This window comes from Gossypium hirsutum, chromosome D04 (assembly GCF_007990345.1).
Source record: "Gossypium hirsutum isolate 1008001.06 chromosome D04, Gossypium_hirsutum_v2.1, whole genome shotgun sequence".
Taxonomy (NCBI): Eukaryota; Viridiplantae; Streptophyta; class Magnoliopsida; order Malvales; family Malvaceae; genus Gossypium; species Gossypium hirsutum.
In genome coordinates, this window is record NC_053440.1 from 29054071 (window position 1) to 29070907 (window position 16837).

Genomic DNA, 16837 nt, shown 5'->3' on the forward strand with positions numbered 1-16837 from the left:
GAAAATTTTGATTTATGTTTAGTTACGAAAAGATTTGGGTTTTGGTACGAATTAGATTTGGAAATAGGTACGAAATGGTATAGGCTTTTGGTACGAAGGGGTAAATTGGCTCAAAAAGGTCAAGGATGAACCAACACTAAAGAAGAGTGTTGACCCAAAACTTTTAAGACCTAAAAGAGTTGGGAAATGGTAATTTGGAACCTTGACCCGATACTTAGGAAAGTATGAACCAAAGGTATTAGGGTGAACGCCACACTCGGGTTTAGGGAGTGAGAAGTTCAAAAAAGACTTGGGAAGACGCCACTAGAAGCTAGATAAGTCTTACGGGTCTCGAACGAAATTTGAGAGAAAATGACTCACAAATTCTGCAGCAATTCATTAACAATATGCCAAAAGTTCTTTTTACAATGAAAATGAACAAATATTTATAGTGTTCAACTAGGTAGCCAAATGGTCTACTTCATAGCTAAGTAAATGGAGCTAGAATGAGGTGGAAATTCCAAAATTAAACATTGAATTGCTATAGCTAAATTCAGTTGATTGAAGTCCAAACTTACTTACTTTTCTTTGAAACTTAATACCAAGACATACTTCTTCGTTTATCGATCGGGCAACTAAACGACTCGAATTCATCTACTAAACCGAGATTGCATCATTTGGTATCAGAGCTACTAAAACGAGGAGCACCGATATACGTATCAAGCTCAGAGTAGGTTCGTAATGTAAAAAAAAGCAAAAAAAAAATTTGAGTTGTAATTTAATTTTTTTTCTCTTGTATTTAGCTTACTATTGTATTAAAGTATTAAAAAATTTCGAAATTATAAAAAAAATTCAAAAAACGGGAAAAAAGAGAGAGAGAATTTGAAAAAATAATTTGAGAAAAAATCGAAGTTTAAAAAAAATTTTAAAAAAAAAGAATGTCGAAAAAAAAGGTAAAAAAAGGTGAAAAAAATCGAGCAAAAAAAGAGTTGAAAGTTTGTTACTGTTTTCATTTATTCCTACTCCGATCATCAAGTTTCCCTTCCTATCATTATTTACCCCTCCCAACGCCACACTTTAAACCAAAATTTTCTTTTTTCAGCCTACCCTACACCCGACGTTATCCCTTTAACCATTTTAAAGCCGACCTCAAAGCCGTAATAGGTTTATACGAGACAAAATATGAAACCACGAGAGTGAGAAGAGCGGTAAAAGGCACGAGTGAAAACACGAGTGGAGTGAAATTTTCTTTCCGAGTGACTTGTGAGGTTTTGTGGTGAGGTATTTACTTTCTATTTTATTTTAATCACTTTTTCTTTTTAGCAAAAAAAATTATTATGTCTCAAGAAGACTTTTCCGAATCAGAATTCCAATATTTGATGCAAGAGATGCGTAGAATGGTGAAATCAAAATTTGATAAATTGCATGATCGATTGGACCGAGTAGAGAAAAGAGCCCAACAAAAACAAATTTCATTGAGTCAAGAGACGGAGACAAGATCATCACGAAAGCATACATCTAATGATTATTCGAGAAGAGATTTATATCATGATTCCTATTCAACGAGGAATCCAAGACGATGCAAAGCAAGTTTTGAGTATGAAGTTTTTCAAGGCGATGAACAAGAAATCACAAGTCGGTCTTTGTATGCACCAAGGTACTCGTCCACGAAGGACCAAACACGAAGAGATGAACGAGTTTCTTATGCATCAAGATATATGCCTATGGAGGGTTATTCACAACGAGATGATCATGACTTGTATGAAGAATCTGCCATTTCTTTCCAACGAGAAGCTTGTCGTTATGATTCTTATAAGTTATCATCTTCTTGTAATGAAAGAACGAGACAAAAAGAAAATAAAAGAAAAGAAAGACAAGAAATGTTGATGCGAGAAAATGAGCGAATATGGAATGAAATCGAGAGACGAAAAAAAGAAATGAAAGAAAAAGAAGATGAGTGTGAGAAAGAAAAGAAAATTGAAAATGAGATTGAAGAAAGAAATGAGAGTGCAAAAGAAATGAGTGATATGATAAAAGAGAGAGGATTTGCAAATGAGTTGGAAAAAGAAATAAGAGAAAAAGATGAAAGTCAAAAAGCGAAGAGTGTTTTTACTAACCATCCTGTGAGTTCTCCTTGTGTTGTTTCTTCTTTTCAGGTTTCTCGAAATCCCATTGATAAATTTCAACTTCAATACCATTCTGATGAGAGACAATTCCGATTGATCGAGAAAGGTAAGAACATAGAAGACCCTTGTCCACCGACACATAAAGGTAAGAAAGGTGAGGGTTCTATGCCGTGTAAGTCTCCATCATCCCACATGAACGTTTGTGATAATATTGCTGATGACTTAGTCTTTGAAAAGGTTTCATGTCTTGACATGGCTAATTGTCATTCTTTGTTTGATGTTGTTGAGAAAGTTTTTGGTGCCATAGTTTTCAAAAGACGTCCTTATCTTGCTTTGGTTAATTGTCTTTCACTGTTCTTTGTTGATAATTTTATTTTAAATGGAGGCATGAAGAGTTGTTTATTTGATGTGTTTCGTGTTGAAAAATCTATTGATGGTATTGGATTATTTCAGCTTGTGCAAACTTTGGACGTGCGTGATCGCAAGTATTCACATAAAAACCTTGATTTATTCGATTGTCATGGTTATGTGAATCCTTTATATTTTTACACGAAACCCATTTGTATAAGCATGCCTGTGAGAATGAAATTTTTACTACACTATGGAATAAGTGATCAAACTCGTGAGTTCAAACCTAGAATTTGCTATGCTGATTCATTTTGTGGGAAACTTGAGCATCCCAATTTTAGTGCAAACAATTTGATTGATGCTTTGACTTTTGAAAAATATTTGTATACTGATGCAATTGATTATTCTTCTTTGATTAGCCATGAAGTGTATGTTTTGAGCGATTGAGCGATGAATGCAAGAATAATGTTAATACAAATTGATACAAGTCACAGAGGCCCAACTCAAGCTCAAGAACGTGATGGGCTCAAATTACCACAAGGCCCAATAACGAGGTCAAAGGATAGGAAAATGTGTACGAAACTAAATGGAACCGTTCAAGACTTCATTAGCAAGGCCTTAGATGCGTATACAAAGGACAAACAAAATCAAGATTCACTTTCTTGTTTTCAAGAAAATCAAGAAACTGAATCTTGGTCCAATTATGTTGTTTTGAGTGATTTCAAGAATCAAGAAAATCAAGATTTCAAATCTTGGAAATCTTGGTCGAGGAAACCGAATCTTGCAGCTAAGGCGCATTGGATCTCAGTTACGAGTGTTGAGTGTTTGTTTTGCAGGTATTCCAAAACAAAAATAATAATAATAATAGGATGTCTAGAATTGGTCGAGTCATTGATTTTTCAAATTCGATGATGAATCTTTTTGAGGAAGGGGGAATGATACGAGTCACAAAGACCCAACTCAAGCTCAAGAACATGATGGGCTCAAATTACCACAAGGCAAAATAACGAGGTCAAAGGCCAGGTAAATGCGTACGAAACTAAATGGAACCGTTCAAGACATCATTAGCAAGGCCTTAGATGCGTATACAAAGGAAAAAGAAAATCAAGATTCACTTTCTTGTTTTCAAGAAAATCAAGAAATCGAATCTTAGTTTAATTTTGTTGTTTTGAGCGATTTCAAGAATCAAGAAAATCAAGATTTCAAATCTTGGAAATCTTGGTCCAAGAAACCGAATCTTGCAGCTGAGGCACATTGGATCTCAGTTACGAGCATGAACGAACCAACTTCGGGAGAAAATGGATTACAAGCCCAAGTTCTTGAAGATACGACCCAATAAGATGTTCCAAGCCCAATCAAGAAATTTAAATTAGAATTAGTTGAAAATTAGGCCAAATAGTCAAAGTGGCCCAATTTGTAAAATTTTAATTCTTTAAATACTTAGTTTTAATTTTTAGACTTTATGAATAAATTTCTACGTAAGAATTCAATCCAAGAGGCCCATTTAAAGGACTTGAACGAAATTCCCTTGAAAGGCAACAATTTAGGGTTTTTTTTTACTTTTCCTAGTAGGGATAGGAAAGTAGTAAGAAGGCTTATATATATGGCTTGGCTGGCCACCCTTATAGATGATATATTGAATTCAGATTTTTTTTTGTGGAGTGAAAACTCTCTTTGAGTTTCTCCGAGAATTCTCTCCTGAGTTTTCTTTAGAAGTAGTTTTAACAATCTTTTTTATTGTGGGAGCCATCTTCAACCTTCTTCTTGCCGTGTTTTTACATTGGAGGGAAGATTAGAGCCGTTTGAAGGGAGTTGTGAAATCTTTCTTGATTTCAAGGCTTCTTAGGAATTTATCCATCTTTTTTGTTGTTTGTTCTTTTTTAATTATTTTTGTTTGTGTTGAATTGTTGATTAACTTGGTTTAATTGTTCTTGTTGCGTTTCCAGCCATTCCAAGCTTCAAGAATCTGTTTTGGCAACATTCTTTATCGTCAATAAACATTCAATTTTTGGGAGACTTTCTGAGTTAAATTTCGATTTATTTGCTTCCAAGAAACCCTATTAATAAGTGTTTTGACTCCTTGCTAATTCTTTCTTGTTTTAGGGTGTTTCTTTATACATCTTTTGCTGCTAATGTTAATTTTCTATTTTCGTTTCAGATCCAAGTGTCTATAGTTTTCGTATGACTTTTCTCGTGACTTGACAACTCGATCTTGGTCCGCGCACAACCTCTTATTACAAATTGTGATGCTAATCAGCAAACAAATGAAATTGTAATCCATCGTCCTTGGCACACTTTGACTGCACAAGATGAACATCCATATAAATCTTTCTTTGAGATTTATCATGTTGAAAAGGCATGGAAAAGTAATGTTGAATTTGATTGTGTGCGAACATGCACGATTAATTATCCTTTGAACTGATTGAGTTCATTTATTTGCAATAATGACATATCAGGACTGTTTGATAATTTGAGGTTGCAAGTTTTGACCGAATAAGACTTTGGATGCATGACCGATTGAATAAATTTATCATTTCTTTTAGATGTAATTTAAGCTTGATTTCTTTGTTCTCCCTACCGCCGAATATGGAAAGCCAATTTGAGAAGGTAAGATCCATTCATACTCTTGAACTCTGCCATGGTATATGAACTCAAATTTGGATTCAGAATTCAGAAAGAGCCTGTAAGTCTTTAATCCATCATGTTTTTAATCCTCTTCATTATCATTTAGATGACACTTTGAATCGGCTCAGTCCTAAAGAGGGAGGGCATGTGACTAATCTATCATATTTTTGAGTAATGTGTGACTTTCAGGTTCTTAGGGGCAACCATGCTAATTCCATCAACCAAAGGGTTGATAACGATGCAAAATTTTTCTCGAGCAAATGGTCCGATTTGAGGACAAATCATCTTCAAGAGGGAGGGTATGATGCGATCCCGACCGCATCATGTAATGGCACCACTCAATGCTGTCGAGATTGGCCTAAACACGAGGGCCCCAAGTGCAAGACGAAGCTCATTTTCAGCTCAATCAAACTTCTTTTCATGTGGTTCAACTCACTTGAGCTCAAGTCAGCTCATTCGAGCTCAAGTCAGCTCATTTGAGCTCAATTCAGCTCATTCAAGCTCAATTCAGCTCATTGAGCTCGTTTTTAGCTTTTTAGCTCATTTAATTTTGATTGCTAGAATAAATTAAATATTTAAGTTAATTAGTTAATTTAGTTACAGCTCTTAATTACTTGTCAGCTTATTACATGTTTTAATTATGTTGTGTTAGCCGAATTTAATTAGGTGGTTGGACTATAATTAATTTGTATCAATTTAGTTAGTATGATAATTAGTGTTTAATTTGTCTTGATGCCATTTAGTTCAGCCGAACATACATTTGAACCTAATTTAGGTTATGCTTTTCTTGTAGGATGGACTAATGCATGAATGAGCATTAAAGTCTAAGTGCATGAATAGCTTGGTGCAATGTATGGGAGTGTGCATGCAAATTGAGGTTCAATGGAAGGCATTTAAGGGAGCACAAGTACTTGGGACGTTCATGCAAGAGGGGGCTGCTGATTGTTCATGCATTTGCACATTTATGGATAGAATTTATGGAAGAACATACCTTGGGACGTTTCAGGCATGTTCCATGTATTTTCAAGATGACCACTCAAGTTTTCAAGGCACTTTAAAGCTCCATTCAGCCAAGGGAGATGTTGGAACAAATAAGGGGCTGCACATCCATGGAATTAAGTTTTCTTCAAGATTAGGGATGCATGAATGCAGCTAGTGGAAGCAACATGATGTTTCAGTCAATCCATGAATCATCTCCAAGCATGAACCGTTTTTAATGCTTCTTTCATGCTCATTCAGCTGAATTTAGCTACAGCAAATTAATGATTTCTTTCTAGAATTTTCTAGCATATTCATGGCTGAATTCTTAGCCATTAAGTTGCCCATTTGGCTAGCCATGCCTGGTTCTATAAATAGTTGTTTATTTTCATTGTAAAGAAATTTTTGTCAAATTTCTGAATGAACTATTGTTCTTGTGAGGTTTCTCCCTCTCATATTTCGTGTGAGTCTCGATTTGGCTTATCTATCGTGATAGTGGCGTCAATCGAACCCTTTCCAAACTTATCACCAATCCTGGTGTCATATAAGTCTAGGGGCGATATTCGCTATAGTATCGAATCAATCTTGATGCTTAAGTTTCCTTTTCCATTTCCATCAAATATCAAATTACCTTTTCCTTATTTTATTCTTAAACCGAACCTATTACATTTTACTAACCCTACCATTCATCTCCAAAACCCTTTATAAGCTTACTCATCCTTAGCCTAAATCAGCCATTTTTGACACTTCTAACTACTCCTCGTCGACGATCGGGCAAACTTGGTGAAATGACTCGATTAACTCGGGCCGGATCACATCACCAAGTGACGTAGAAAGTGACCAAGCTTCTTGACAAAGTGTAAGGAGATGAGGCCAACGGGCATGGGGACAACGAGATCGAGAGTGGCCTGATGATGACTTAAAGAATATCAAGATGGCAATTCCTGCTTTTCAAGGAAGGTCAGATCCCGAGGACTATCTTGAGTGGGAGAAAAAGGTGGAATTAGTCTTCAAATGTCATAATTACTCGGAGAGCAATAAGGTTAAACTAGCTGCTATAGAAGTCTCAGACTATGCTATTATTTGGTGGGATCAACTAACTTTGAGCCGATGACGCAACGGAGAGCGCCTGGTGACTACGTGGGAGGAAATGAAAGCAATCATGAGAAAGTGGTTCATTCCGAGTTACTACCACCGCGAGTTGTACCAGAAACTACAAAGTTTAATGCAAGGCCAATGTAGTGTGGAGGATTACTACAAGGAAATGGAAGTGGCCATGATCCGCGCCGCTATGGAGGAAGATCGAGAAGCCACCATGGCACGATTTCTCACCGGCCTTAACTGCGACATTGCAAATATCGTAGAACTGCACCACGACGTTCAGGTCATTGACATGGTCCATATGGCCATAAAGGTCGAGAAACAACTTAAGAGAAAAGGTACTTCACAAACTTTCCCTAATACTTCTTCAACATCTAGGTGGGTGCAAGGAACCAGCAAACATGACATGTCGAGCCGAACCAAAGAAGTGAGTGGTTCAACAAAGTTCAATAAGCCTAATGTTGAAACCAGCAAGGGAAAGATGGAAGCCCAACCAAGTAGTTCCCAAGATATAAAGTGCTTCAAATGCCTTGGAAGGGGCCACATCGCGAGCCAATGTCCAAATCAGAATGCGATGTTTGTACGAGACGATGGTGAGATTGAGTCTGAGAGCGAATGTTAGAATGAGGCCATTGAATCACCCGATGAAGGGGAAAAACTCGAACAAGCTGAAAATGGGGAAATCCTTGTTGTGAAAAGAAGTCTAAGCCTTCAAGGAGTTGAGAATGAACAACAAAGAGAAAATATCTTCCATACACATTGTCATGTGCTAGGGAAGATTTGTTGTGTTATTATCGATGGAGGCAGCTGCACCAATGTGGCTAGTACACTAATGGTGGAGAAACTTGGATTGGCTACCATAAAACATCCCCATCCGTATAAGCTCCAATGGCTCAACGATGGTGGAGAATTAAAGGTGACAAAGAAAGTGTTTATCTCGTTTACAATCGGAAAGTATCAAGATGAAGTATTGTGTGATGTTGTACCGATGCATGCGGGGCATCTCCTTCTGGGACAGCCTTGGCAATTTGATAAGCATGCAATTCATGACAGATACACAAATCGGTTCACTTTCAAGCATTTGGGATGAACGGTGACGTTAGCTCTGCTAACACCTAAGCAAGTCTATTATGATCAGCGCAAAATGAGGAGTTCCATTGAAAAATCAAAAGAAAATGAGCGAGAGCAAAAAAATGAACAAAATAAAGAAAATAGTATAGAAAAGAAGAAAAGCAAAAAAATGAGTGATAAAAAAAAGAGAACGATACAAGGGAAAAAGAAAAAGAGACAAAAGATGGTAGTGAAAAAAAGAGTTTGTATATAAAAGAAAAAGAAGTCAGTAAATCGATGTTACTAAAACAACCTTGGTTGGTTCTTTTGTACAAGGAAAGTCTGCTTGGTACTAATGAATTTGATGAAAAGTTACCCTCTTCTGTTTTGTCTTTGTTGCAGGAATTTAGAGACATATTCCCGGAACAAACTCTAAGTGGGTTGCCACCTATTCGCGGAATTGAGCATCAAATAGAATTTGTGCCGGGAGCCACAATTCCAAACCGTCCTGCTTCTCGGAGCAATCCTGAAGAAACAAAAGAACTGCAAAAACAAGTTAATGAACTTCTTGAGAAGGGCATGTGCGTTAAAGCCTTAGTCCCTACGCCGTTCCTGTTTTACTAGTCCTAAAAAGGACGGAACGTGGAGAATGTGCATAGACTGCCGTGCCATAAACAAAATTACCATAAAGTATCGATATCCTATATCGCGATTGGATGATATGCTTGATGAGTTGAGTTGCGCAAGTTTGTTCTCAAAGATTGATCTCAAAAGCGGATACCACCAAATATGCATGCGCGAAGGAGATGAGTGCAAAACTGCTTTCAAGACGAAGCACAGACTTTACGAGTGGCTCGTTATGCTATTTGGCTTAACGAACGCCCCAAGCACATTCATGAGACTTATGAATCACGTTTTAAGACCTTTCATTGGTAGATTCTGCGTAGTATATTTTGATGATATATTAATTTATAGTAAGACCTTGGATGATCATGTATTACATTTAAAGGCTATTTTGGAAGTTTTGAGAAAAGAAACATTGTATGCTAATTTGAAGAAATGTGATTTTTGTACTAACAAGATTGTGTTTTTAGGTTTTGTTGCTAGCTCGAAGGGCCTTGAAGTTGACCAAGAGAAGGTCAAGGCGATCCAAGAATGGCCCCGTCTCACAAATGTCTCCCAAGTTTGAAGTTTTCACGGATTAGCCAGCTTCTATCACTTGTTCGTGTCGAACTTTAGCACTTTGGCTGCGCCATTAATCGGGGTTATCCGTAAGAATTCTAACTTTGTGTGGGGAGAAGAGCAAGAAAAGGCATTTCTAAAAATTAAAGATTGTTTAACTCATGCCCTATTATTAGAATTACCGAATTTTGATAAAACTTTCGAGTTAGAGTGTGATGTGCGCACGCTCACACCAACAAAGCGAACTGATCCGGAGGTCTTACCATTAGGACCTATTACTCGATCTAAGGTAAAAAAATTCAGGGAAGCCTTGTTCCTTACTTGTGCTACGATTCCAGATTTATTCGATCATGTTCATGCTTTAGAACATAGGCTTTATAACATGTTGCATGCTGATATGTGACGTATTTAGGTTCTACTATGTATTATGTGTGTTTAAGTAGGTACATATTAAGTTAAGTATGTTTTGGTATTGATTTGATGTTGTTTGTGTTTTAATGAATAAGATTGCAAGTGTTTACAGCTTGTATTAGTGTAGAAACTAAGCCCTATAATGTGTTACATACTGAAGTGTAACATTTGCATTAGTTCCATTGAGTATATAAGTGTGTTTGTATTATATTTACAGCTTGTTAATAAGTTTTCAATAAGTTTGCATTACTTTAATGCATGTTTTTTTTACCATAAGGAAAAGTAATGGACAGCAGCTTAAGACCTCATTTCTAGCTCGGTTGAAGCTCAAACAATAATAGACAGTAGCTTAAGACCTCATTTCTAGCTCGGTTGAAGCTCAAATATGTGCATGCAGCTCATCTCAGCTCGAAATAGTCCTGAAAGATTGTTTCCAGCTCATTTCAGCTCAGTACATTTCTAGCTAGCTCAAACTCAGCTCCACCAGCTCAACTCCAGCTGACGAGTCCAGAAGTAGCTAAAACATGTCCTATGTAAGGGCAAGTGTCCTATGCATTTGTGGCAGCCCATGTGGCGTCCAAACATGTGAGGAGCACATGACCGCTTGTGCACAAGAGTGTGTGTGTGCGTGTGTAGCCGAATATACAAGGATAAGAACAAGGGAGGTTGTCGTTTGAAATTTAAATGTATGGCTGCTATTAAAATGACGCCAAAAGGGGTTATAACTTCTTATTTTAAACCCTTTTGATTACAGCCACGAATTTCCATTCAACACCCCTCTTTTATACTTATAAATACATATTAAAATGATGTATTCAGGTTAGATGATTTTATGAAAACAATTACGTTTGAAAATTTCTCTCAATTTCAGTTCTTCATTGAACTTTCCTTGGCATTTCAGACTTAGTTTGTTGTGTCAAAATTTCTTGATACTTCGGGTTCCTAGATCGCTATCTAGAGGGTCCCAGTCCTTTTGACGTTGAACAGATTCGATTCAGGTTTGCTCAGTAGATTGTGCAGGTTCTTTCAAGTTTAACGTTATTCTATTCCAACGATTACTTTTGCCATTGTTGAACACTCAAGTTGCTGCCTTGGTCGTTTCATGAAGCGTTCGACTGCACCGATTGAATTTTTTTTTGTTTTAAACGCCAACAACTTCATTTTCCTTCCATTTTCGTTCTTTTTTTCTACCCATATTTTACCATGATTATTTCTTTAATTCCTTGCTGTTTTCTTGTTGTAGGAACGTGCTTACAACATTCTTAGATCCGTAACATACGAAGATAGTCTGTTTTGTTAGGCTACATCGTATCATCTGGTATCAGAGCCTAGGGTTGGAATTGTTGTACTTTTGTTCTCCAACAAGAAAATTCAAAATTCAAAACAATATATATATATCAGTTTCGAAAATTCAAAAACAAAAAAAACAACAAAAAGAGAAAGAAAAATCATATTAAAAAAAAAATAAAAGGAGGAATTGAAATTCATCAAGTTTGGAAAGAAAAAAGTGTGTTTTGTTATGTTGAAATGTTGAATAATGTTTAGTTTTGTACTCTGTAATTGCGAAGTGCTTGGATATCAATCGAAACAAACTATTCTTATTTGTTTGGTGCTAGGAACGTTGTAAAGCACTTCTTTGCAGTAAGAAACTAAATTATTTAAATTCCATCCTTTCCCGTTGTTTATTTTATTTTCTTGTCCTTTTACTCTTTTCTTATCCTTTCCCTTTGTTTATTTATTTATTTTCTCTCTAACCGTGCATTTTCCTTATAGCCAGCACAATTATAACAGGTTCTGAAATGTTGGATTAGTCCTTTAAAGAACTAAAAAACGAGAAATTGTGAGGGAAAAAGGCATTGAGCGTTGTGAGAACAGAAGGGGAGACAAAAGAGTCATTCATGCATTCTCCCGAGTGAAACACGAGCGCTGAGTGCTATTTTGAGTGCACAGTTCTTTGGAGTGAAAACTGAGAGGTGTTGAGAGTGTGCTGTGAGGACTTTTACTTTTGTTTTACTTAACTCATTATCTGTATTCTTGTGTGTTGCTTTAGATGACAGGAACAGAAGATCGTAGTCGTGGTGGAGATCAACCACCAGATTTGCAAATGCAAGCTATTACTCGCACCTTGCAACGTCTATTAGAAAATGCATTAGAGCCTATACACTCTCATTTGGACAAGATTGAAGGGGGTGGTTCACAATCTGTCCATAATGAACATAATGATGAAAATGACATTAAACATTCACCAAGGGTGAATCAACGACCAGGACGCACAGTTGACGATAATATTTCTAACATTAAAGTTGCCATACCTTCTTTTCAGGGACGTTCAGATCCAGATGCTTGTCTGACATGGGAAAGCAAGCTTGAGCACGTTTTTGAGTGTTATAACTACTCAGAACAAAAGAAAGTTCGACTAGCAGCTATGGAGTTTGTTGACTATGCACTGGTATGGTGGGACCAATTACTGATTAGTCGACGACGTACAGGTGAAGGTCTAGTGAGAACATGGAAAGATATGAAGCGTATCATGCGGAGATGATTTGTTCCTTCTCACTATCATCGAGATTTATTTCAGAAATTACAAACCTTGAAACAGGGCAACAGGAGCGTTGAGGACTCTTTCAAGGAGATGGAGATGTCCATGATGCGTGCAAACATAGTTAAGGACCGTGAGGCGACTATGGCTCGATTTTTGGCAGGTTTAAATTTTGAAATAGCAAACATTGTTGAAATGCAACATTATGTTGAGTTGGATGACATGGTGCATATGGCGATCAAAATTGAGCGACAACAACGTAGAAAAGCTTCTACTCGAGGTAATACTCCATTTAAATCTTTTTCGAATCCTTTATATACCCCTAACAATGCCAGGAAACAAGCACCACAACCGCCATTACAGATTCGAGAGCCAGGCGAATCCAGCAAACCAAAGCCTCCCATTGCTGATAATGGACATGGCAAACAACCAATGGTGGCACCAGAACGATCAAGAGATATTCAGTGCTTTAAGTGCCTTGGTAGAGGACATGTTGCTAGCCAGTGTCCTAATCGGAGGGTTATGTTGATGCGAGAAGATGGAGAGATCGAGTCAGATTCTGAGGAAGATGTACATGAACTCCCGACTAAAGAATATGAAGAGAATGACCTAGAAGTTGCTGAATCTGGTCAAGTTATGGAGATCATGGTTGTTAAACGTAGTTTGAATGTGCAACAGGTGCAAGACGAGCAACAACATCAGACTATCTTTCACACATGATGCAAGGTTCAAGATAAGGTATGTGTTGTGATTATTGATAGTGGTAGTTGTACTAATGTTGCTAGTTCAGCGATGGTTGACAGATTAGGTCTTAAGATGACAAAAAATCCGAATCCGTACAAGTTGCAGTGGTTGAATGACAGTGGAGAACATAAAGTGACGAAATAAGTGGTTGTACCATTTTCAATTGGAAACTAGAAGGACGAGGTCCTTTGTGATGTTGTGTCGATGGATGCTACTCACCTTCTTTTGGGGCGCCCTTGGCAGTATGACAAGAGGGCAATGCATGATGGTTTTACAAATCGATACTGTTTTATGCATGCAGGTAAGAAGAATTACTTGGGCTCCTTTGACACCGAGTCAAGTAATTGAAGATAAAACAAGCTTGAAAAAGAGTAAGGAAGTTGCAAAGGAGAAGAAAAAGATGAGCGTATATGCAAGCAGTCGAGAAATCAGGAAATGTCTTTCCTCTCACCAATCCTTGTTTATTTTAATGTTTAAAGATCATTGTTTATTGGATGAGTTTCCTGCTGATTTGCCTGCATCGATTGTGTCCCTTTTGTAGGAGTTTGAGGATGTGTTTCCGAAAGAAACACCGAAGGGATTACCACCTCTTCGTGACATTGAGCACCAGATTGATTTCATTCCAGGTGCTACCATTCCAAATCGACCAGCTTATCGTACTAACCCTGAAGAGACGAAAGAGCTTCAAAGGCAAGTTGTAGAATTGATGGACAAGGGTTATATTCGAGAAAGTCTGAGTCCATGTGCTGTTCCAGTGTTGTTAGTACCGAAGAAAGATGGGTCTTGGAGGATGTACGTAGATTGTAGAGCTGTGAATCAAATTACAATTAAGTATCGTCATCCTATTCCTAGACTTGATGACATGTTGGATGAGCTTTCCGGAGCCGTCATCTTCTCCAAAATTGACTTGAAGAGTGGATATCATCAGATTCGGATGCGAGAAGGCGACGAATGGAAGACAGCCTTCAAAACAAAGCTAGGTTTGTATGAATGGTTAGTGATGCCTTTTGGTTTAAGTAATGCACCTAGTACTTTTATGCGACTAATGAATCATGTTCTGCGGTCTTTTATTGGAAAGTTTTGTGTTATGTACTTTGATGACATTTTAGTTTATAGCAAGACTTTGCAGGATCACGTAGAACATCTAAGAGCTGTATTGCAGACTTTGAGAGAAGAAAGATTGTATGGTAACGTAGAGAAATGTGTGTTTTGTATTGACAGACTTACATTTCTTGGTTACATTGTGAGTGCACAGGGTGTTGAAGTTGATCATGAGAAAATAAAGGCAATTCAGGAATGGCCACGACCGACATCGATTACTCAGGTTAGATAATTTCATGGTTTAGCTAGTTTTTATCGACGGTTTGTTCCTAACCTTAGTTCTATTACCGCACCCTTAACCGGGATTATTAAGAAGAATTCCAGCTTCTTGTGGGGTAAAGAACAAGAAGATGCCTTTCTAAAAATTAAGGATTGTTTGACAAAAGCACCAGTGTTAGCCTTACCTGACTTTGATAAAACTTTTGAAATTGAATGTGATGCTTCTGGAGTTGGTATAGGCGCAATTTTAATACAGGAAAAGAGGCCCGTTGCATATTTTAGCGAGAAACTGAGTGGAGCAACATTGAATTATCCGGTTTATGATAAAGAGATGTATGCACTGATTCGGGCATTGGAGACATGGCAGCATTACTTGTTGCCTAAGGAGTTTGTGATCCACACTGACCATGAGGTTTTACGATATATCACAGGTCAGCATAAATTGAAAAAACGACATGCTACATGGGTTGAATTCTTAGAATCTTTTCCTTATGTCATTCGATACAAAAAAGGGAAAGATAATGTCGTTGCTGATGCATTATCACGCAGATATGTACTATTGAGTTATCTTGATTCACATTTGATTGGATTTGCATATATTCAAGAGTTATACTCTGATGATCATGATTTTTGCGATAAGTATAATGCTTGTGAGAAAGGTGCAGATGGAAAATTCTACAGGCATGATGGATATCTTTTCAAAGAAAACAGGATATGCATTCCACAGGGTTCAATGCGTGATATACTGATCCGTGAAGTATGTGAAGGTGGATTGATGGGTCATTTTGGGGTCACTAAAACGTTACACACCTTAAAAGAGCATCTTTTCTAGCCTAAGATGCGTCGGGGCGTTGAATGCTACTGTAAACGTTGTGTGACATGTAAGAAAGCAAAATCGAAGGTTTCACCACATGGTATGTACTTTCCTTTACCTATTCCTGAATCCCCTTGGACTGATATTTCAATGGACTTTATTTTGGGATTACCTCGAACTAGAACAGGTTAGGATAGTATATTTGTTGCGGTTGATAGGTTCTCGAAGATGGCACATTTCATTTCATGCCATAAGACTGATGATGCTATTAATGTGGCTAACTTGTTCTTTAAAGATGTTGTACGATTACATGGTATTCCTAGGTTGATTGTTTTTGACAAGGATGTGAAGTTTTTAAGTCATTTTTGGAGGACTCTTTGGAGCAAACTAGGTACGAAACTTATGTTTCTACTACTTGTCATCCCCAGACTGATGGGCAAACTGAGGTTGTTAATAGAGTTTTATCTACTTTACTTAGTTCCATCATTAAAAAGAACATCAAAACTTGGGAAGATTGTTTGCCACACGTTGAATTCGCTTATAACCATGCTGTACATTCTGCTACTAAGATGTCACCTTTTGAGGTTGTTTATGACTTTAATCCTATTACGCCTCTAGATATGTTGCCTTTGCCGCAGGAATAGGTGATGAACAGGGACGGTAAAGCAAAAGCAGAATACGTGAAGAAATTGCATCAACAGGTTAAGGAGAACCTCGAACGAAGGACTCAACAGTATACAAAGCAAGCAAGCAAGGGCAAAAAGCGAGTCACCTTTGATGTGGGAGATTGGGTTTGGGTTCATTTTCGAACGGAACAATTTCTAGCCCAGAGGCGGTCCAAGCTATTACTGCGTGGTGATGGTCCTTTTCAGGTGTTGGAGAAAGTGAATGACAACGCCTACAAGTTAGACTTGCCGGGAGAATACAATGTGAGTGCCACATTTAATGTTTCTGATTTAACCCCTTATGATGATTCTATAGATTTGAGGACAAATCTTTTCCAGAAGGGGGGATGATGTGTGCACGCTCACACCAACAAAGCGAACTGATCCGGAGGTCTTACCATTAGGACCTATTACTCGATCTAAGGTAAAGAAATTCAGGGAAGCCTTGTTCCTTACTTGTGCTACGATTCCAGATTTATTTGATCATGTTCCTGCTTTAGAACATAGGCTTTATAACATGTTGCATGCTGATATGTGACGTATTTAGGTTCTACTATGTATTATGTGTGTTTAAGTAGGTACATATTAAGTTAAGTATGTTTTGGTATTGATTTGATGTTGTTTGTGTTTTAATGAATAAGATTGCAAGTGTTTACAGCTTATATTAGTGTAGAAACTAAGCCCTATAATGTGTTACATACTGAAGTGTAACATTTGCATTAGTTCCATTGAGTATATAAGTGTGTTTGCATTATATTTACAGCTTGTTAATAAGTTTTCAATAAGTTTGCATTACTTTAATGGATGTTTGTTTTGTTTACCATAAGGAAAAGTAATGGACAGCAGCTTAAGACCTCATTTCTAGCGCGGTTGAAGCTCAAACAATAATAGACAACAGCTTAAGACCTCATTTCTAGCTCGGTTGAAGCTCAAATATGTGCATGCAGCTCATCTC

At 37.4% G+C, this 16837-nt stretch overlaps 1 protein-coding gene across 1 annotated transcript; it reads left to right on the forward strand.

The window, feature by feature from the left end:
• Positions 1-8045: 8045 nt before the first annotated feature.
• On the forward strand, positions 8046-15861 carry LOC107898215 (uncharacterized). The gene is made up of 9 exons (XM_016823746.1): positions 8046-8111; positions 8610-8784; positions 9302-9390; positions 11851-12249; positions 12400-13017; positions 13385-13489; positions 13625-14407; positions 14501-15160; positions 15646-15861. The coding sequence occupies exons 1-9, from the start codon at positions 8046-8048 to the stop codon at positions 15859-15861; spliced, it is 3111 nt and encodes a 1036-aa protein (XP_016679235.1).
• The last annotated feature ends 976 nt before the right edge of the window (positions 15862-16837 follow it).

Bases quoted from the DNA above. Each gene is read 5' to 3' on its own strand.
- LOC107898215 (XM_016823746.1), top strand. From the start codon at position 8,046: ATGGCTCAACGATGGTGGAGAATTAAAGGTGACAAAGAAAGTGTTTAT. The intron at 8,785-9,301 runs GCATGTGCGTTA...TTGTGTTTTTAG, and splicing joins TAATGAACTTCTTGAGAAGG to GTTTTGTTGCTAGCTCGAAG. The intron at 12,250-12,399 runs GTATGGTGGGAC...ACCTTGAAACAG, and splicing joins AGTTTGTTGACTATGCACTG to GGCAACAGGAGCGTTGAGGA.